Source organism: Sinohyriopsis cumingii, chromosome 7 (assembly GCF_028554795.1).
Source record: "Sinohyriopsis cumingii isolate HCF-2022 chromosome 7, ASM2855479v2, whole genome shotgun sequence".
Classification (NCBI taxonomy): domain Eukaryota; kingdom Metazoa; phylum Mollusca; class Bivalvia; order Unionida; family Unionidae; genus Sinohyriopsis; species Sinohyriopsis cumingii.
The window spans coordinates 16,159,400-16,181,729 of record NC_142967.1 but is presented as its reverse complement, the minus strand read 5'-3'; the positions used below and the strand labels follow the sequence as shown (position 1 = coordinate 16,181,729).

Here is a 22,330-nt window from a genome sequence, read left to right as displayed (position 1 = left end):
AACTGTTTCAGATTTATTGAAGTAACCCAAGTTGTCAGTGCAAACTCAACGAGTTTGTCCCTGGAAACTCTTCGAGTTTTCGGGGGACATTTTTTTTTGTCCTGTATTCTGAATAGAAGGGTTTATTTCGTCGAAATAAGCCCTCTATCGAGGAATAGTTTCCTGGAGGGGTTTATTGTGCAAAAAGTTTCGGTCTGTACAGCCCCTCTGCTGCTACTAGTCATCGACAGCATGGATACGTTCTATTTCCGAGCGTACCTGGAAAATCTCTTGACGAAGAGGAGAAAAGAAAGCAAAGAAGAAGAAAAAAAGTAACGACATCATCGTTCAAATTGCTTACTTACATGAAGGTAATCCTTTGGCTATTGAAGTCCTCTTTCGATAAAAACCTTATCCCCAAAATCCTGATCTGATCCTTCGACTACCGCCATCAAAATTCAAGACATAAGATAAACATAACATGACTCTAGAGTACATAGGGTGTCTGACACCCAGCTGATTGGTAATATTTAGATAATTGAAGATACACCATGTACACAAAATTTTCACTTTTGTCACAATAATAAAGACAATCGTATGATTTAATGAAATTAGAAAATTGCATCGGTGGCTCACACACTATTGAAATGTAATTGTCCACTATCAAAACTGGGCTAACCTTTGATCGTACTCGTTTTGCCGTTTTGTAGGGTTTCATTTTTCTGTGACGTTTCGTGTCCCGTTGGTGCTTTCCCTCCTTGCCTCGCCTAGACATGTTGAATATTAAGAAGTGCGACATTTGCGTATAAGAACGGGACTGTGGTGGCATCATACCCAGAGCCTCGACCATCTAAGAATCCTGACCTACAGGACTTAAAAAATCGCGAAAGCATTAGTTGCATAGGCGACCAAACTTTGTACCCGTTCAGTTATCAGTTCAGTTCAGTCTGACCTTCCATTGTTGACTTATCCTCCTATGAAGATGTGTTTAAGACTAGCCAATCTGAACGAAGCTTACGTGAATTGACATCGTGTCAGGCACCGTCTGATACCCAAACTAGAAGATATAGAGAATGTCAGAATGTTGAAAGTGACAGAAGACCTGATAGTATAGATCTTCAGAGAGGAAATCAAAAAGAAGACAGAAGAATGGACGGAAAGGTATAAACTTCAGAAACAGAGAGAACTGAGAGAGCAGCAGCAACAGCAGGAGCAACATCAACAACAGGAACCAGACAGAGGTTTTGTCGACTGCCGTGTAGACTCGAAATAGTTTTCCTTCTCTTTCCGAAGAAGCAGACTTTATCCTGTGGGAAAGCCTGTAGCCAGACGGGACGCAATCTCAGACAATAAATGATTGCATAATTCACCGTCATCAAAAACAGCCATTTTCAGGGCTACCCCAATACTCTAGAAAAGAGATACTAGTTCAATTGCTAATTGTATGTTAGTAAGTTTTAAAAAATAGAAGTGTATCTATAAGGCCGTATAAGAAATTGAAACAATAGAAAAAGAAGAGGAGAAAAAGAAGGACAGGAATAGAACGATCATGCACAACAGCAACGTCAACAACAACAACTACTACCAGTACCAGTACCAAGAGCTGCTGTCTCCCAGACAGAAAACTAGGAGAAGTTGGAGACAGCGGCAAAACGACAAGGATAACATCCCTGGGTTGGCATAGAAGAAGAAGACAGAGGAAACAAATCTTCATAATCCCAGAAGCTTAAGGATGAGATAACGTGGCTGCATCTCCGCTCCCAAATGAAACAGTGAATTGGGACAATGACTCTAGTATGCGATGTGTGTGTGTGTGAAGGGGGCCGGCCTAGGAGATGTAATCACTAACAAGGGCATCTGAATTTCCAAAAAAACATTCTTTTTCAGGGCTAACCAGATGTCTAGAAAAGAGAGACTGATCAATTGCCAACTTGTGTGAATGTGGAATAGATTGATTATAAACACACACTTTTACTGATGTGATAGTGTGCGTGTGTGCGTACTTTTGTGTGGATGGTAGATACTGTGTTTGTATCGATTCATGTACGTTTGTGTGATAGTAGAATGAGTGGTTTTTTCCTTGTGTGGATAGTAGAGTGTGTACTTTAATGCATTCTCGTACATTTGTGTGAATATTGTGTTTGTGATTGTTTTTTTTTGGTCTTCTTTTTCCGGTGTGTGGCTAGTAGATTTTGGGGATTTTAAGCGTTGGCGTACGTTTGTGTGGATAGTAAATATCGTGGTTTTTCCTACTTCCCGTGTGTGGAGAGTATTGTTTTGGTTTGTGGATAGTATATTTTGGGGTTTAATATTTTTCTCCTTCCCATATGTGGATAGCATATCTTTTTCTTTTAAAATATTTTTTGTGGGTTTGTACACATTTTCGTACGTTTGTGTGAATATTATATAAGGGGTTTGCTTTTTACTCTTCCCCAGTGTTGATAGCAGATAATATGCCACATTAAGGGATGGTTTCCTTCACGAGAGTGATTGAAGTATGTAAACAGAAGCGTTCGTCATTCGCGCCATTCAGCACTTAATACATGAAGACGGTAATGGATTTATTTAAAAACGTGAACGACAGTGTGTATTGGATGATGGATGGAGCCTATATGGTGGAACGGCTTGCAGATGATTGGAAGTTTCAAGGTAGCATAGACATTGTGACCAGTCTGAAAGTAGCCAGAGACCTGATAAAAGGTATGATAGATGTAGGAAGTGGAGAAATTAAGAGGATTCATTCATCCTCCGTATGTTAGAGTGGGAACCTTGAAGGAGCCCTTGATAATGTGCTGAAAGTTATTTGCTTTTAAGAAGAAATATTGAAATTGACAAAGTGATCCTTTGTGATGTTGGGTATAAACTAACTAAAGAAAGCTGAAGAAATGATGAGAAAGGTAATAAAAGAAGACGTAAAAAGATTAAAGATAACTGGGTAAAGGAGATAAAAAGACAACAGAAAGAAAAAAGTGAAGATTAAAAGACTGAATAAAACTGAATGAATGTGCAGGAAAAATTTCGATCCTTGGGACAAGAATAAGAAAGGAATCATTGAGAAAGTGAGGAAATGGTGGAAGCACTTGAGAAAATAGAAGAAGAATAATAACCCAAAGGTCCTTTTCAGGGCTACTCATATGCCTCGAAAAGATTTGCTTTCCTGCTACAAAACTTTAGTATAGTTGTTTGTGCGATAGATTGATCTTGATCAATGGATGTCTGTATGTTGTATGTTGTATGTGTTATATATGTATATGAGCAGCAGGGAAGATTAACAGACCATTTTTTCCAAGCAAAATAAACGCTCCTACGCGAACTTTCTCCGTAGAAGCCTCTATTTTCACTTTTACGGCTTTCCACGAGATCTAATTTTCGTACGATTCAGACTTGGTGCATTCAGGTGTGTATGCCAAGTGTGTCATAAAATATAACACCCGAAGCAGAAATAAACCAGGATGGGAATATTATTTTGTGTTATTGTTTTTTGTTGCCACGCGGGGCTGCTTTTTTCATGAATAAATTTGATCAAGACCGATACGATACCGACTACGTGGATCATGAAGATTTATCGTGATAAAACCATGCGGCGTCATCTGAGCGCTGCTGAACAAATTTTTAAATTTATTTATATCCATGTCACCGTTGCACCAGGTCTGATGGATATTTCTCAGCGTGTGCGTATCCACGCCATTGAACACAGATAAAATATTGCAATTATCTCTGATCACCTTCGGAATCTGCGTATATCTCTGTGTCACGTAAATAACATCGGTGTTCTTGTGTCTCCCACGCGAGAATATTCTAGCCGGGTTAGTTTGCTTGTCCAGCATAACATCGTCGTATACAACAAGATTATTAATATCACCGTCCAAATTTTCCACGGAAGGAGCTTCGTTGATATCTGTGATGAATTCGATCGTGCCTTCGTCGGTATTGTCACTAAATTCCTTTAGCACTTGGTAACAACGCTGATCATTGACGGATGGTGCAACCAAATACAACCTGTCCCATTTTAGCCATCTCATAATCAAATTCAGCAATAATTGTGTCTTACCCGATCCTGATGGACCAATGATTATCATTCTTATCGAATTTGGTAATGCCGCATGATGTTTCACCTGCTCGCGTCGTTTCGTTGCAGAAAAATCAATTACATTCATGTTAATAAAATACATGGATCTATATTGTGTTAAGTGTCGTACACACACAGCTACGATAAATCCAACCGAAATTGTTACACGCAACAACAGAAATGCAATCGCAGGAGAATGCGAAGTTTGTAAGACACGCAAGTTTAGATTTGTAAAAAAAAAGGTAGAACCGGAGGAGACATTGCCGCCTCCATGAAAAATCTACCTGGATTACCCTGGGCAAAATATCCCGGAGAGAAGCATCTACCAGGATATAATTACTGTGGACCCGGAACAAGGCTCGATATCAGACTCGATAATAATAAACAACCAAAACAAGGCGAAAATCCAATAAACGCCATTGATGGAGCTTGTTATGATCATGATCTCGCATATCGCAGCGGAGATTTACAACAAAGGCATCTTGCTGATATTAAACTAATTCACGCATTAAACGCGATTCCTAATAAAAATTTCAAAGAGCAATTAGCATCCTGGCTGATAAAAGGCGCGATGAAAGGCAAATTAGTGTTCGGCGCTGGTAAATAATGTGGAACAGATATATTATTCTCCGCGAGGATTCTGGCGAGGAAAATCAGCGATCGCCAAACTCGCCAAAGCCGCATCGGTAAAAAAATCCATCGCTGAATCGTGGCTATCAAAACAGGCAATTTGGCAAATATATCTTCCTCCACCTAAAAAAATACCATACGCGAGTTTTACTGTCAGCGTCCCCAATGAGGTCCATCAAGCGGATCTAATGTTTCTTCCTCACGATACCGTCGACGGAGTCACATACAAGTACGTTTTGACCATCGTCGATATCGCTAGCAGGTATAAGGAAGCAGAACAATTATCGAATAAAACAGCAACGGAAATTGCTAAGGCATTTAACGAAATTTATTCACGATCCCCATTAACATGGCCGAATCTTCTCCAGGTTGATCCAGGTCGAGAATTCCTTGGCGCGGTTACTTCATTGATGAAAAAGAATAATGTGAAAATCCGTCGCGGTATTGTAGGTGTTCATCGCAATCAGGCCATCGTCAAAAGATTCAATAAAACGCTCGCAGAACGATTATTCGGATATCAATACGCGCGTGAATTCATCCAGGATAATCGATCTCACGATTGGGTATCAAGATTGCCGCATGTAATCAGCGCGTTAAATAACGAAATAACTCGAACAATATCGATGAAACCTGCAATTGCAATCACAAAATCGAATATACCTCTGAAGCGAGATTCCACAATTCAGCCTGTACTAGGTACGGTCACAGTTAGATATTTATATAAGGAAGGTGAAGCCGAGGGAGGAAGAAAAAGAGCAACCGACCCAACCTGGAGTGTCACAACACACAAAATATCCGCCGTAACAAGATCATCAGGAAGACCGGCAATTTATATTTTAGATTCGTTAGCGCCACAACGTGGATTTACCAGAGAGGAATTACAAATAGTACCCGAAGATACTCAATTACCACCAGCGTCACTAATGTAGTTTACTCGAATTCGTCCTAGCTGAGATAATTTTCTTACTCTCGACACGGCCAAATATACCAAATTTGACCAGGATATTCTATCATCGACGATCCAAACTTGACCATCTACGGTCAATCCCTGCGATGAATGTATCGTTGTTGCGTAGCCTAATTTCCACGGTGATTTTTCTGCATTTAACGCATCATTAACAAGATTAATATCAACAAAGATAATAACATTCAGGACCAAGTTCCTTTCTTCTCCACACGGCAAAGTAACATTAATATTTTGTCGCCGAGTATTAGCGGGCCTATAACATAATGGTACCTGCAATGTAGGAAATTTCTCACAATGTAACTTGAATAATATTTCCTGAATAATATCACGAATAATTTTCCTGCTAGCGACGATCAAATGATCAGGACGCCACAAATTTAGAAAATCGCTCATCGGAGTCTCATCGATTATTTTTCTCATGACATCACATTGAATCTTGTTCGGTTGTAATCGAATTAATTTTTTGAATTCGGTCAACAAAATATCCGTCGATCTATGATCAGCGTCGATTTCCTCATAATAATCAACGAAGCTTCTAAGCCACTCATGAGGCGATTCACCATCGATAGGATTAGGTTGACCATGATCGCCGCACATTATCACGGCGGTATTTCCCCCCCCCCCAGCCAAGCTAATATCGATTTTAATATATCTAAATTCACCGTGCAAATCTCATCGAAGATTATAATCTTATTGATATATTTATCGCCCATACGCACCGAGTCCCATGATCCACCGCTGTACTTGAAATAGCTATGGTACGTGCAAGAATTAACGCCACGCTGCCTTATTTCTCGCGCTAATCTATGTGTCGGAGTCAATACGATCATATCGGAGTTCGCAAATAAATTTATTACTCGCGTTGTTTTAGCGCTACCGCCAGGTCCATTCAGGTAAACGAATTTGCATCGTGAAATTGGGTCGAACGCAGATGCAGCTGTCGAAGATTCCTCAAATCTACCTCGGTGAAATTCATCGCAATCTTCAACATCGGCGTCTTCACAATAATCTAGAATATCTTCGTTTTTTATTCTCCAAGTTCCCCATGAGCTACCGTCGGTAATTAAAGTTTCCAACTTATCTTGGTATTTTTTATCGATATAGAACGAATCCGTCGCAACCCTTACTGCGATATCGGAAAATTTGTTTATCATCGAGAGCAAATTTATACTCACATAGGCGAGCATCGACGACCGCAAATGCGTATATTGCGCTGATTCTCCATCAAGATAACTAATCACGGTACCTAACTTTGCTCCATCAACGATAATATTCTCCCTGCTACAAAATATTCCTCGTGATACCGTATCGGCGATTATAAAATCCATCTCAGCGTCATTGATGAATAATCTAGCGTGTCGATGCTTGTGATCAACGGATCCACCCTGAGTAAATTTACCGATTATTTTTCTTCCTATATCTTTCGCATTATCACAATCCGTCGGCAACCACACATCTGTTTGTTTCCTATACGATATAATCGCCTCACTCACCGTCAACGACACTAACATCGATGAATCTAGCATATATCTCAATAACACCGTAGGGACCCAACGACGCTGAGAGAAATGCCTGCCAAACCAAATATAGCAAATTTTATGTAAATTTTCAGCAAACTCGAACGACGTAACACAAGCGAATCCTGTCATGACAAAATTAGGTAACGGTCCGTTAATTGCCACCCTTGTCATTTCGCTGGTAGGATGGCCGAATTTAGCAAAATACTCTGCACAATCGCCATATCCGAGGAAACTTCCAGGATAACACGCGCTCATGTCAACGGAAATCATATCCTCGAAATCGTACCTGGTATTCCACAGTCCGCCATGGCCGTATTCGATACAGCTAAGTTGAATATCAGCAAGATATTCGTTTCTTGTAGGCCTCCACGAGTTTTTCTCTCTGGCGGCATGAGCGGCGACAGACGAAATTGTAAAACAATTCGTTAGTAACTGATCGGGATTTGACGAATATTTCACCGCGAGTTTTCTCATCGATTCATGTAATATCTCGTTCCTGTAAATATCGCCACATGGCAGGATAAACTGATCATATCTTTCCTCGCTCGAGAATAACCATATCGATATTGGATCAGATGCGCTTAATTTTTTGATAAATCTGAACATGTCAACGAAATTATCCGCCGTGGAATTTTCCACAGGATAAAATTTAACTATACGATCCCGCGGAAATATAATTACCGAATGCGACCACGCGTGGGAATTATGATCGACAATCTCGATTGGTGCTCCTCGGGATTTGTATGGCGACGAGTATAATATTTCTCCCGATAACGTTTTCACCGTGATTGGACATTTTAGTTTTTTACTCAACACAGCCACGTCGTCCACCGATGCACCATCAGCGACGGTCTTCGCCCACGCATTAATTTTATCCAACCTCAATTGAGTCAAACCAGATCCACGTCGAGCGTTTTTCATATGCTCGATTACGCGCTCAGCCACGCAATTTATCATCGGTGATTCTTTCATCGCAGGTAGGTTTTTCACATCCGGATTGTTATTTAGCCGATAAATTCCATAAACAACAGCGCTGGCTGGATACGACCTAGCATAATAAGGACCATCGATTCCCAATAACAATCCTGGTTTAGAATTTTTGTCAAGAATAACGTTTTTCTTGCCGCCACGCACCGGATCTCGTTTATCGCGAATAATCCAAGTATCGTCAGGCATTTGTGCGTTAAATTTTATTCCAAAAATAAGTCGCTCCTCGGGATGTTCGGTCTTTATGTGCTCGATTATTTTCTTAGCTCGCTCCAAATTCATCGTAGCATCAATGGAATTTGTTTTCCAGGTCGACCAAGTGTGAACCGCTCCATCGTCGAAGAACTCTTTCTTAGCTCGGTCAACCTCAGGAATTATGTATTCTGCCTCATCAAGATCAAATGCATCCATTGATTCTATTTTAGACAAATATCTAAATAATAATGCATTGCAAATGGATATTAATCGGCTCAACAAATTTCTGTGACAAATCCTGCAGAGGTGATTATTGCGGCGCTCACATATATGCGATTCGGCGTGGTAGTAAAGGACCACAGCGATGCCTAGTTTGTCAAGTTGGCACGCGAGGAAAAACTCTATTGTGTCTGGCGTGTGGAGGAAAAAATTATCGGGAATTAAGGCGATATTACGAAAAAAAATCTTCGTCCGTGATAACATGCGAAGAAGATTATATTAATCGATTCAGAGCAAATAACGATTTAAACAAATAGATATTCCTATATGGATCAAAAATCAGTGATTCCAAAATCAACAATGACATACGAGTTTAAATCTCACCCAACGATCACGGGATACGAATCGTCGTCCGATGGTATCGTTAGAAATATCAGAACAAGGAATCGGGTCGGTAAGGTTTGTAATTCAGGTTATCTGTTATTTACCCTCAAACAAAAAAAATCATATTATAATCACAGATTTGTATTCGAATGTTTCCACGGACCTATTAAGGATGGTCTTGTTATTGACCACATTGACGGAAATAAACTCAACAACAAAATTTCCAATCTTCAGGCGATTACTCCAAGTGAAAATTCCCTGGCAGTAACGTTGGTAAAAACCTAAAATGTTGTTCCAAGGCGGTTAAATCGATAAATAAAGAGACAAACGAAGAAATTATATTCACATCAATGTACGCCGCTGCAAAATATTTCAGTATCAATCAAGCCTTGGTGTGGCGAGTGGTAGAAAAAATAATCAACGCGACATTTTCCTATAAAATTGGCGCATGGATCGAGTTTTACTATATTCCGATAATTTCAGATTCGGAAATTTAATTAAATATTACAAATTTGTATAATGAATGAGGAGAATATAAATAACATCATCGAAGCCATCGAGGATTTGAAAAATAAAAAAATAAATTTATCTTCGGATTTGGACGCAGATAAAATCCGGTCCGAATTTGAGACGATCGTCCAAGGAAAACTCGAATACAGGTACACGCTGCCATCCGAATATAAATTCATAAAGAAAATCCAAATTGCGATGTATCAATCACTTGCGTCTGTCAGCGATGATCAAATCGAGGATTTTGTTAAATTATCGATGCTGGTAGAAAAAGTAAGGTCGAGTTTATCCGATGAGTACGAGTCAAGAAAAGTTACTAGCTCGCGTGTTAGGCAGCTAAAAAAATTAGTCGATGAAAGTAAAAATTAGAATCGAAGATTCTTAAAAATAACGAAATTACTCAATTTTCTTGATTTTGACTACCAACTACCCCGTAAAAAATAAGAAAAAATTAATATTTATTTTACAAAATACAAGAAAAATGTACAATTTTCTTCATTTTGACTACCAACTACCCCATCAAAATCAAGAAAATTCTAACTTTGTCAAATTACTTTTATTTTTCATAAATAAAATTTATTTATTAAGAATATAATTTTTACTGAAGATTTATTTTTTTTTACAAAATGCAACGAAATTGCTCAATTTTCTTGATTTTGACTACCAACTACCCCGTCAGAAATTGAGTAATTTGTACATTTTTCTTTGATTTTGACTACCAACTACCCCTTCAAAATCAAGTAATTTGTACATTTTTTTGATTTTAGTAAAAAAAAAAAAATTTCAGTAAAAATAATATTCTTAATAAATTAAATTAATTTGTGAAGAATAAAAATAATTTGACAAAGTTAGAATTTTCTTGATTTTGACTACCAACTACCCCGTCAAAATCAAGTATTTAGTACATTTTTCTTGTATTTTGTAAAATAAATATTAATATTTTCTTATTTCTGATGGGGTAGTTGGTAGTCAAAATCGCGCATTTGTAAAAAAATATTATTTTCCCCGATTTTTATTTATTTTTTTGGTCATTTTTTTGCCGTGGACAGATTTAAAAATCTTGAGAATCGAAGATTCTTTATTTTTACGATCTCACCAGCAAATTGATACTAAGTGTTTCCCCGCGTATATCAAGTAAATTTCCATTCTGATCCGTCAGTTTGAAATTTATCTTCGACAATAGTCGATTGTGACATCGCAGGTAAAACGGATTTACTGGCTCTTTTATTATCAAAAATCCCGGAGAGGCGCTAGGTGAAAACGAATACAAGATGAATCCCTGCTGTGCCTGTTCTGACGTAGACGAATCCACGTTATAACTACCTTCAACGACATCCGCGTGAAGATTAATCGCGATAACCTCCGTTATGTTAACGATACCCGGCGAGATATGCCGCCCCTGCCCGGTTGGATCATTATTGTGTTTGAGAATCGATTCTGATTGTAATTTTTTAGTCCACGCGGCATGTAATTTCGGAAATAACTCATCGATGGTATCAGTGACGGATTTTCTCATTTCATCAACATTATAACCGGGAAATTTGAAATTTGGTAGCGTTTCCTCGGTTAATCCGAATACTGTCATGAATTTTTGTTTTTCTCCTGAATTTTTGATCAACTTGAAGCTGCTAATAGGAAGAACATAATCGGCAATTGATATATCATCAATTATCGCACGAATGAACATATCGTTATAATATTCAACATCATTCGCAAGTTGATTTAAAATCTTCACGCGTTCGATAATTTCGCTGCATGAACCTGATTTATTTAAGATACATTCATGAAAGGATTCCTGCAGTAAATTTAATTGTAATTTATGTTCTTGATTAAATTCGTCGATGGTTCTTCTTATCAAGATGCCGTCTATGGGGGCTATTATCCTGTTAATGTTGGTAGCGTCGAAGATTTCGACATTTGGGGGAATTTTGGGAAGAGGCAACCACGAGAGAATTCTTTTGTCCCTGAAAGTAAAAGCGAACATTACCAGGTTAAATTTGTAGCTGTTCATGAGATTGATGGCACTGCTGATTAGAGGCTTGTGTCTGATAGTTCCGTACCATCCTTCATCGGTAATAAAATCAGATTTTTTTGGTTCCGGTAGCTCTGGAGGAGCTTCTTCGTGCCAACCTGGAATAATAAAATCAGATTTTTCTGGTTTTACCGGAGGTGCGATTTCGGGCCAACCTAGGACTGTCCTAATCGATGACTGGTAAATATCGACGACATATGGCGATTTTACTTCGATGATCGATGACAACGTTGGTTCGTGCGCTTATATTTTTATTCCTGGTTCAGTATCACCAGTTATATTTGATATTCTACCAGTAAGTTCCTTGTCGATTTGCTCAATTTCGTAACTGCCTGTTGGTATGCCAACGACAATCCAATCAGGAGTTCCATCGGGACGGTTTTTATTGGCAAAAACAAGCGAATTGTTCGATAATAATCTACCAAATGATCTCGATCTAACATTGAGCCAACCGTTATAAACGCGTAACTGTGACAGCGCAATTTCCTTAACGCTAATTGGTATTGGAAAATCGATACTAAATTCTGGCCTGGTTGAGCTTGCCGATATCAGCGTTGTTATCGGTGGCGTTGTGTTTGTCACGATTTGAGCTAGTTCCGACATTATTGATATTCATTTGTTCAATCTCAGAATAGATATTTATCATCATGGAGAATTCGAGATCAGATATAACTCCGTCGTTGAGACTTTCAGAAAGCAGCGATGATAATTTCGAATACGCCTCGTTGACCTGGGATAGTTTACTCGTGTACAGGAATAATTTTTCACTCGTGCATGAGGATATTTTTTTTGCGATAATATTAAGAACACCCGCGATTGTTGTTGTTGATGAAATTATTATCGTTGCTACAATCGGCGCGATTGTTGTTATCGCGGATAAGATTATTCCCGCACCGGCGATTACTGCGCTTACCGCGTACACAGCAACATCGATGGCAACTAATCTACGCTGATATTTTTTTATTTTTATCTGATATTTGTCAAGGAGTTTTTTTAACGAATCCTGCCACGAACGCGCCTGATTGTATCGGTAATCCGATGCGGTCATTTATTGATTATTTATCTAACCAATTGCGTGTGTTCCGGATAAATATTCGAAAATTACAACATAAATGATCGGGTTTGTCGTAGTTCTATCTGGTGGTTCTAGCGTAAATATTTCCGTGTAATTTGCAATTATCAAAATATTTAAAAATTCGTCGTAGGTATTATAAATTTCGGTTATTATCTTGAATTTTATCACGGAGATAACATATATTCGATATACGCCAGTAATTGGCGCGGTAAAGCTAAATGTGTTATTTTCGGGTGTCCATGTGTTATTTTGTTTTTAACACAAATGGTACATGACAAGTAAGATTTTTTGTTTCTACCTCGGATGGTATATTAATACGCGCTAATCTTCCAAGATTCACTGACGATATTTTTGTGTTAATATCATTAATTTTTGTAGCTGCGTCGAGAAGTTTCGCACTTAAATCTCGAATTTCTCCGTCGTACAACGATATATCTATCTTTTGACGCGCCAAATCACGTATCGCGGAAATTTCCTCGTTAATCTTGATAATATCCTCGTTGATTTTTCTTGTTTTCTCATCAAGGTAATGGTGCGATGTTTTATCGCTTTTCTGACTCATTACGGTTTTTATTTCGGTAATATCGGCGAAAATGTTAGTGATGTCTTTGTTTTTCCTACCTTTTCGCTAAGATCATCGTGCGATTCTTCATCGGCTTTTTTCTTTGCTAGCTCGTGTGCGGCGGAGGAATTATCGCCGGATGTTTTTATATCTTCCTCAATTTTTTTACTAAATTTAGCTAAGGTATCGTCGAGTTTTTTAAGATCGTTATTTAACCTGTTAAGTCTTTTTGTCACTCTGTCCTGAAGATCGTCGTGTAATGTTTTATCGGCCTTCAGAAGCAACGTTGCTGATAATTTGTTATCTCTTTGTTCCATATCCGCGATATCAGCCTTCAGGGGTAACTTTGCTACAAAATCGGCGATATCAGCGATGGATTTTGATACCGATTCTGATAAGCGAGTAAATTGATTAATACGATCGTTATATTCGTCCCGCCTGATTATATCGGTTATTTTGACGTTACTTGTTTGTAATCTTCCTTCTTTGTTCTGAAAAATGGCAACTTCGCCAGGATCTATCTCTGACAGCGACAGAAGATTATTAATATCCTCCCTCGTGGCGAATTTTGATAGATCGACGTCAGCTACTTCCTTCTTCCTGTAGAGGAATCTTCCGTAAATATCAACCATGATACAACCTACGGCATATTCAAATACGATTCTATGATACGGGCCGGATGATTTTGAAATTGCATCGAGAACGTTAATTGATTCAGGGCCGCATATCGGTGGATCCATTAACGTCTGTGTTGGAAGTGTAGAATACCAAATTGGAATATTTAACTTTGACACGTAATTGATGAATTCGTTTGGTGGATCTAGTCCGTATGAGTCAAAATAAACAACTTCGCGAGGATTAATCGCGTAGGCGACCCAATGTGTGCCAGGGCCGGTATTTGAATCGAGATTTATTATTCCCGTCTCGGTGGAATTTGGTTTTTCTGGTAGTTGATCCCGCATAAATACGCCTCTGAAAAATTTTATTTTTTTATTCTTTGCTTCGCTGGATAAATCTAAATTTGAATAGGGCGTGCTAATCTTAGGCCGGATCCGTACGGGGGGCGTCTTAGGTAAAGGCCGCTTCCTGCTTTTTGTCTCCCCTTCAATCCTGAGAGAACTTCCTCCAACGCCTTTTGTAGTCCCCCCGGTGGCAGATCGGGAAATTCCATTATTGTCCTGCCGGTTCCTAGTTTGTATAGATCTAACCACCTCCCTTTTTTTACCGTATCGCCCTCCCATTACTTTTTGTGCTACTTTGCTACCTGCGGCTCCAGCCGCACCTAACACCGCCGCTTTTGCAATTGCCGGAGCAGTTGCTACTAGTGCCGGAATAGCCCCGGCTAATAATCCTAGCAGAGGGAGAAATCCGCCTGTTTTGACCATATCTCTGATGGCACCTAGACTAAGATTCACATGAACACCGGAATTTGCTGATTTGGCTTTGGTAAAACGTCCACGTTGATTCTTAGTTAGCGATAGTTTGTTAGGCCCGCCCTGAATTTGATCATTTTTCAGGGTTAATTTTACGCCGCATCGCTTTGCTGTCGCTGACTGAAGTTTTTTCATCTGACCCGGGGTCAGAGTTACGCTGACGTGTTCGTATGGCATATTAATATCGTTTTAATCTAAATTTCGAAACCTTCGATGTTACATTTTCTCGACAGGCGCGTCGATGACTCTCATTCTGCCGCTGATGCCTTCCAGAATCATTGTTCTATCGCTGAGAATAACCGTGACTGCTTTATATAAATTACCTCCCGTGGTAATTCTGGCTTTGAAATGGATATCAACGACGGATTGTTTTACCAGATCAAGATGCTCCAGGGAAAAGTAATAGATAGGATAGCGAGTATTAAAATCCAGCTGTGATATTTGCAATCCGGTATCGATATTTTGATCGCGACCCATGAAACACAACAATCAATGATACGCGCGAGCCGTAGAATGATTTTCAAAATTAATCGATATTTCCTCAGATGGTTCTTGTTGCCCGTTTATTCTCAACGATACATTCGTTGCTTGAATGCTATCAAATATCATGTGACTGTACAATTGATGGTATCTTCTGGTACGCAAAAAAGCGATAAAGATATGCCTAGGTGCAGAGGTACCTTGCTGCGATGCAATACGCCAGGTAAAATCACCATTAATATCGGTATTTGTGGAATCTGTTGTTGTTGTCAGCCACGACATGACAGATTTACCACCCTGGTTCATAAATGACAATAATTTTTCTTCTTCGATTATTGATGGAGTTATCGCTGGCATCCACAAGGTAAATTTAAGTAATTTTACTATGCCGTTATTATCCACGGCATCATTGTCACCTATCACGCCAGTAGCGTAATTAACAGCACCTTCTCGCCAGATAGCATCGTCGCTATTCCCCTTTCTGACGAACGTAACGGTATGTTTTGCTCCGTAGATAATTTTCCTGAAATGTCTGCAAAATCCAAAAATGTGAGATAGCGGAATTGCACAGGAGAATCTTCTGCGATTTGCTGTTAACATGAGGTTTCGCGTGGCAAATCCGAGATTATAATCAGGATAAGGTTTAACGACCACGACTTCGGTATCAGCGTCATCAGCAGCAGCAGTATGTTTTTTCGGTCGTCTGATATCGAATGGCCTGTTTTCGGGACGATCGGAATTATCTTTGGCAAACATCATGCTAGGGCCAGCTGATCTAGTAAAATCATCCGAGTATCTGGCTAGGCCTATTATCGTCGTTGCCAAATCAACATCATTGGTAATTGATCCAATTTCTCTTCCATCGATCATGTAAGTGGCGCTTTTGAATAATGCCATAATGCCGTTGTTAACAAATCCGACTCTAAAATCTGCTGCGTAGGCGGTACTATCCGCCTTAAGAATTTCCCCAACAACTTCGATATATGCCTCAGATGGAAGAAAATATCTTGTCGTATCGTGAACTTGAATTTCCAAGCGATTAGATGTGTTTGGTTCAACTGCGTCGTACGAGAAATACTGGAAATCACGCACGGAGGTGTCCCTGCCTACAGGTTCGTCCATGTTGAACACTTCGTTTGACACTTGTGCGAACATTATTATTAAGAATTATCATCTAAAACGAAGACCGCTACCCGATACGAAACTTGTGTTCGCAACTTCCTGTGCTAGGTCATTTATTTTTTTATTTGCTGCGTCGTTTATAGCTTTACTGACATCAGCGGGCATTTCGCTGGTGCTGGGTAATTTGACAACAGGTTGCTTTTTTTACGCATTAAGTTTGATATTTTGCTTTTGACAACATCGAAACCTTTACTAGCCAAATTACCAACGCCAGAAATAACAGTCTCGCCGATCTTTCCTATTGCTTTTGACGCAATTTGCTTAGCTGTGGGTCCAATTTTAGGTACCACTCTTGTGACGTAACTTTTAACGATGTCGCCGAATCCGTTGCCGTGGATATATTTATATACTGGCAATCGAGAGTTAGCCACGCGGACCTGTCTAGGCCTACGTTGATGTTTGTGAACGATCATGTTATTTCAAGTGTATTGTTTTAATCGATAAGTTCGTCAACGAGCTCTTTGTAAATGTAGGAATTAATAACACCACCGCGAAATAATCGCTGGCAAATATCGGAGGCTTCGTTGATTATTTCAGAAGAGTTATTTCCAGCTCGCTTTCCTCCGATTAATATTTCGAGGCGAGATACGTCGTTAACAACGCTGTCAGGACAAATAGTATATCCGCTTCCTGTTTTTTCTCCTGGAGATAGTTCACTGTGCCATGATGATATTACGTCTTCGTGTTCCTCTTCTTCCGGTTCTTCTATTTTTTCTAGAAATTTTTTGTAATCCGGATTATTAAGATCGACTTTTCTTCTTTTTGCGGCAAAATATACCGTGGGAATCCAACTATCTTCGGTATATTTATTGATACTTCCGGGAGATAAATATCTATCTCTTTCTTCGAAACCAAATTTGGCAACGTTGATCAAATTATCCTCGCTATCATCAAAATACTTGATGGCCTCCCGAGTAAAATGTGCGTAGGGCATATATCCATCGATATTGGTTTTCCCCCTTACAGGAGAAAATACCGGAGATGTATGGATGGATTTTATTTTTGATTTTGCCTTTAATTCCAGAGGTTGAATTTCTTTTTGTGGTTTCTGCGAAGATTTAGATTTTCCTTTTTCCGGAGTTATCTCCCTATTATACAAAAATTTTTCACGTGCAATTTTCAAGAATCGAGCATAAATCGGGTCAGCCTTCTTCGCCTTGGGTAAATTAAATCTAGCTCGGAATAGTGTATTATACCAAATATCTCGTTTATTATTTTTTTTTAATCCTTCGGATGTTAAAAAAACTTGCTTATTACTGAAAGAATCTTCCGCGAATGTAGCAAACACATAAATATCATCACCATCAATTTTTCTAAATTTATCAAAATCTTCAAATTGTTTTATCATTGATTTCCAACCGTCATCGGTGAAATTTTCCATCAATTTCTCGCGAGGACTTTTCTTTTGACCTTCTTCCTCTTCTTCTTCTTCTTCTTCCAATTCCTCTACTTGCTGCGGTTCTTGCTGCGCTTGTACTGGCCGATCCGGTAATATTCGAGTATGTTCCTCAATGTCTCTTAACACGGGAAGAATTCCGCGTTTTCTGATATCTGGATCTTTCACATCACCAAGTAAGACTCGCTCGGTTGATTCGGTAACTGGCTTTAATAATTTCGACGATAATTCAGCGAATCCCTGCTATGCGTCCTCGTGCTCACGCACTTTTTTCTTAAATAATTCTTTCGTGGGAATAAATTTCCTTAATGCTGCTAATTGTTCTCGCGCTAATCTAGCAGAATGCGGTTCTCTAACTGTACTAGTTCTCGAGCTCATATTATTTTTAATTATATCATTTTAATGTGACGTAAAATGAACCAAAGCAGCCCGCGTGGCAACAAAAAATAATAACCAAAAAAATTATCCCAACCTGGATTATTTCTGCCTCGGATATTATATTTTATGACACACTCGGCATACACACCCGATGCACCAAGTCTGAATCGTACGAAATTAATCCTTGTGGAAAGCCGTAAAAGTGAAAATAGAGGCTTCTACGGATAAAGTTCTCGTAGGAGCGTTTATTTTGCTTGGAAAAAATGGTCTGTTAATCTTCCCTGCTGCTGTATATGTATATGTACCGCGTGTAAGTTCCCGCCAAGGGTTCTAGTTTTTTCCCCCCGCTCTTTGGTCGCGATTGACGTCACCTCACCTGTTCCTTCATTGTTGCAACATTGTTACCAATCTTCAGTACCGTGACATCACCTCACCTGTTGCATTCATTTTGTCCTTATACAACAACACCACTTTCCCTTAGCACTTGACAGTCCCAGTATTCCCCATGTTCAATTACCCTTGTCGCTAGACTATCCCAGGGTGTGCTAAAAAACGTTGTCGCCAGACCGTCACAAGGGGGGTCTGTAATGCATTCACCCATTGTCGCTAGGGTATCCCGCTACACTAATCAGGTTGATAAAACTACACAAAATGAACAGCAAAATATTGCTCCAAATGCTTTACGAATTCTTACAAATAGTTTAATGGACCCTTGAAAACTGCTGTCTTGGAAGTCGTCGTATAAACTGGTAAGCACCGCTTAGGTTGATGGGACGGCTGCATATTCATATATGTAATTGAATCATAAGTCAGATCCGGAAACACAGGGTTAAAAATCGTAAGCTTTATTTGCTCTCTATCCAAGACTTCAACGTTTGAATAGTTTTTTGATTCTCGGAGCTAATTCCATTTTTCTTTCTGTGTCAGATTGCCCTTGTACCTAGGAGCCGCTGGAGATTATATAATTCCATTACTAGTTCTGGTGAATGTACAGAAAGACAGATGCGCCATCCAGGGAGAACCACAAAGTGAGTTCGATTCCTGTTTCTCTTTTTCTTTCTTTCTCCTTTTACCGAGGTTTCTATTTTTTTTATTTCATTTCATTTGTATGATGTAATCACATGAATGAGCTGCTCACAAGTCGTACAGCCATGCACTTGAAATCGATAGTAGCTTTATATTTCTAGTCTCTATTAACATTACATTTACCATTTATTTCTTTAACTCCATATTAACCAAGTTGATCCGAAGACTAAGAGGGACAATAGAATCCACCATAGACTGAGTTTGTCCTGTCTTTCATATATATATATATATATATATATATATATATATATATATATATATATATATATATATATATATATATATATATATATATATATATATATATATATATATATATATATAGTGACAAATGTGGTTGGGAAATATGCTCGATAACGGCTGCAGATGGGGGGTGGAGAGCCGTGGCGTCGACGTTTCGGTAATATGACATAAACGAAATCGAAAAAAGAAAATGTAAAATTTTAAACAGAATAGCCATAAACTACTATGTCCCTTTCAGCAGAATATCGGATTGTTCTTAAATTCATCGAGCTCCATATATGCCTTTCTCTTTGTCTAATATAACATGATTTTTCAGCAAAGGAATGAGATAACCTTTGGGGTCCTCTTATATGATGTCATCAGGATCGTTTGTTATCTCGCAATATTATTTATAGCACGATATGTTCGTCCACCGCAGCATACACATACTTGTGTTCTTCTCTTGACCCCAATTTCGCATTTCAAACATGGTTTTGGTGCAGTACTGCCACGACGAACACTGGTCATGTGATACCCGAAGTACTCGCCAGGACAAAGTTTTTCACAAGGTGGGACTGATTCGATCATGATTCATCGACTACAGTTGTTTTGTTTTTTTTCTCCTCCCATATTATCCTTTTTTGAGAAAGTTAAATTGAAGAAATTGCTTTCAATAATTATATAGCGATGAGCAATTCTACTATTGCAAAGCAGCTGATGAAACAGTATTTTAGTCTATCCGGGATAAAACCAGCTTTCGCAAGGTCATAAATTGCACACAAAAAATTACGAAATTAGATTAACGAATTATTAACCGTGCCTGAAATTGAGAGATTATCGGTGATCGAACTAAATAAAAACAGTGACCAGTTGTTTAGACGAGAACGATAATGAATATCAGATATTGAACCACAACACGCAACTAGATTTCATTTTCACAGATTAAGCAAAAGATTAAAAAAAAAGACGTCCACAGTTTGAACTGTACTTACACGAATTTATCAAAATGGTCAAAATAGAGTGTGCACAAGATGGTACGGCTCAAATGTTTGTTCAACATTCTGGATAAACGGAGACGGTATTATTGTCGACTCTACAATGAACAACAAAAGAGGAGATACGATTATTAATAATCTAGCAGAAGATAAACGATATCTTATCAGATGAAAAGTTGTTGTCGAACGTGTCAGAGAAGATAGCCAAACTTTGATTATTCGTGATAAACTTGACTCTGTTAAGAAATCACGGCGATGTAACAGAGCGACATAACACTGTGGCAGCGTGGTCAAAAACTCCAAACCAGGCACGTTTACCAGGATAGAAAAAACATACTACAATAACGCGTATCCAGTGCTCGCGATGGCTTATGCGCTATACCTTTTAGAGGGTCCTGATATTGTTGTTCTCAAGTAGATGCGTGGTGCAAGCACAAACAACGCTGACGCGGCCACAGGCACGTTCAGTTGTGTGGCTCATCCTGTCAGAGAACATTTTGTTAACTCGAAACGTAGAAACGGACTTACAGAATCACGGATTTAAAACATAGCACAATGGGAAATCTCTCTTATGAACAAAGCTAAAATATATGACGTAGCAGTGTTTTAAGAAACATTGAAGTTTCCAATCGTGGTATAAACAATGAAAACGAGATTGTGCAAAATTTCGGCAAATACCGTAATAAAAGATCCCCAATAGCGATAGTTGATCATAACAGTCACGACTGGACTCAATCAGTTACATTTTCCGCTGCAAGGAACAATTCGCTTTTATGACGGTGATATTTTGAGGCGATTTATAATATTAGTTCGCCTGACCGTATATAGGTCCGGCTTATTCACGGGGACGACACAGATTTATCGGTGGCAGATATATTTGCTCAGATTTAACTGCAGCATGTTTATATGTGGAAGATTTTCTGCTACGGATGAAGCAACAATAAATTTTTGCTATCGTTTGGTATATTTTACCAGAAGGAATCTCTCCAACGTGAAACAGATTGTGGTGAAATATGACGGCGACAAAGATAAATTACTCAGTACCTGTTTTACCATGTCGTCTGTTGTAGCCCATATAGCACAACAAAACAAATTCATGGCGTCCAACACCAAAATTTTGTCTTGACGATATAGTATGATCTTATGTTGAGTTTGGAGATGGTGGTCTCTGGAACATAAAATATTATACCGCCGATATGATCTCAGTTGACAGTTTGGGTTTTTATCGTTACTAGTTGTCTATGATATGGTAAATGTGAACGGTAATTTGAATAATCCGGTCATCCAACACACGAAATGACATGAATAGCGATAGATGGTATTCCTCCCATGGACAACAATCTTACCGGATTTGCCGGGATCGAATCATTCGAGTTATAAGCGAGTATTCATCCGGTTGTACCAGTCAGGTGTGGTCGTCTTTTAACAAACCGGACACAACAGTTAATCTCAACGACTGTTGCACAAAAAATCAACGTGCATGGGAACGTGTTAGTGCAATTATCATATATGATGAACGCCAATATACTTACAACGATGGATTTAACGTATGAAATAATTTCGTTCAGGCCTGCGAAGACAGTTTGGATAACACACGATGATAAATATATGAGAAGACAAACTATCGGTAAATTTAGGTTCTGTGCGTCATCTCATAAGAAGCGACTATGTACCATATTAATCATGGATCTGGCAGAAGTAGATTTTGTGATCGCAGGGACGCGAAGTGTTTTAGTTTCTCGGCAGCGTGTGTGTTTATGCGACGGAACAAGTATTGGCACGGATGTTAGTTACTATGATGGTGATTCGCCGCAGTTCACACATTTTAGATCTTCTTTTGTCGATGATTTACCGGTTTCCAACTGAAGCTGTTAGAGTCGCCACGGATAATTTTTATGTAAGTCGATAAAAAATAGATCTTGTGAAACCATTTATCGACACAACTCCGTCATGTAAAGACGCTACGCGGCACGAGTATGATGTTGGTATTGGAGAGACTGGCTGGGGACACTGGAGAATAAAGCGCTAA

General features: G+C 38.9%; 1 protein-coding gene across 1 annotated transcript in view; it reads left to right on the top strand.

Moving 5' to 3' along the window:
* The window catches only part of LOC149794774 (solute carrier family 23 member 2-like), a 108,614-nt gene that overhangs the window by 31,156 nt on the left and 55,128 nt on the right, over positions 1–22,330 (top strand). The window contains exon 3 of the mRNA XM_089964417.1: positions 18,926–19,026. Coding sequence (XP_089820543.1) covers positions 18,926–19,026 — 101 coding nt within the window. The remainder of the gene's footprint in view (positions 1–18,925; positions 19,027–22,330) is intronic.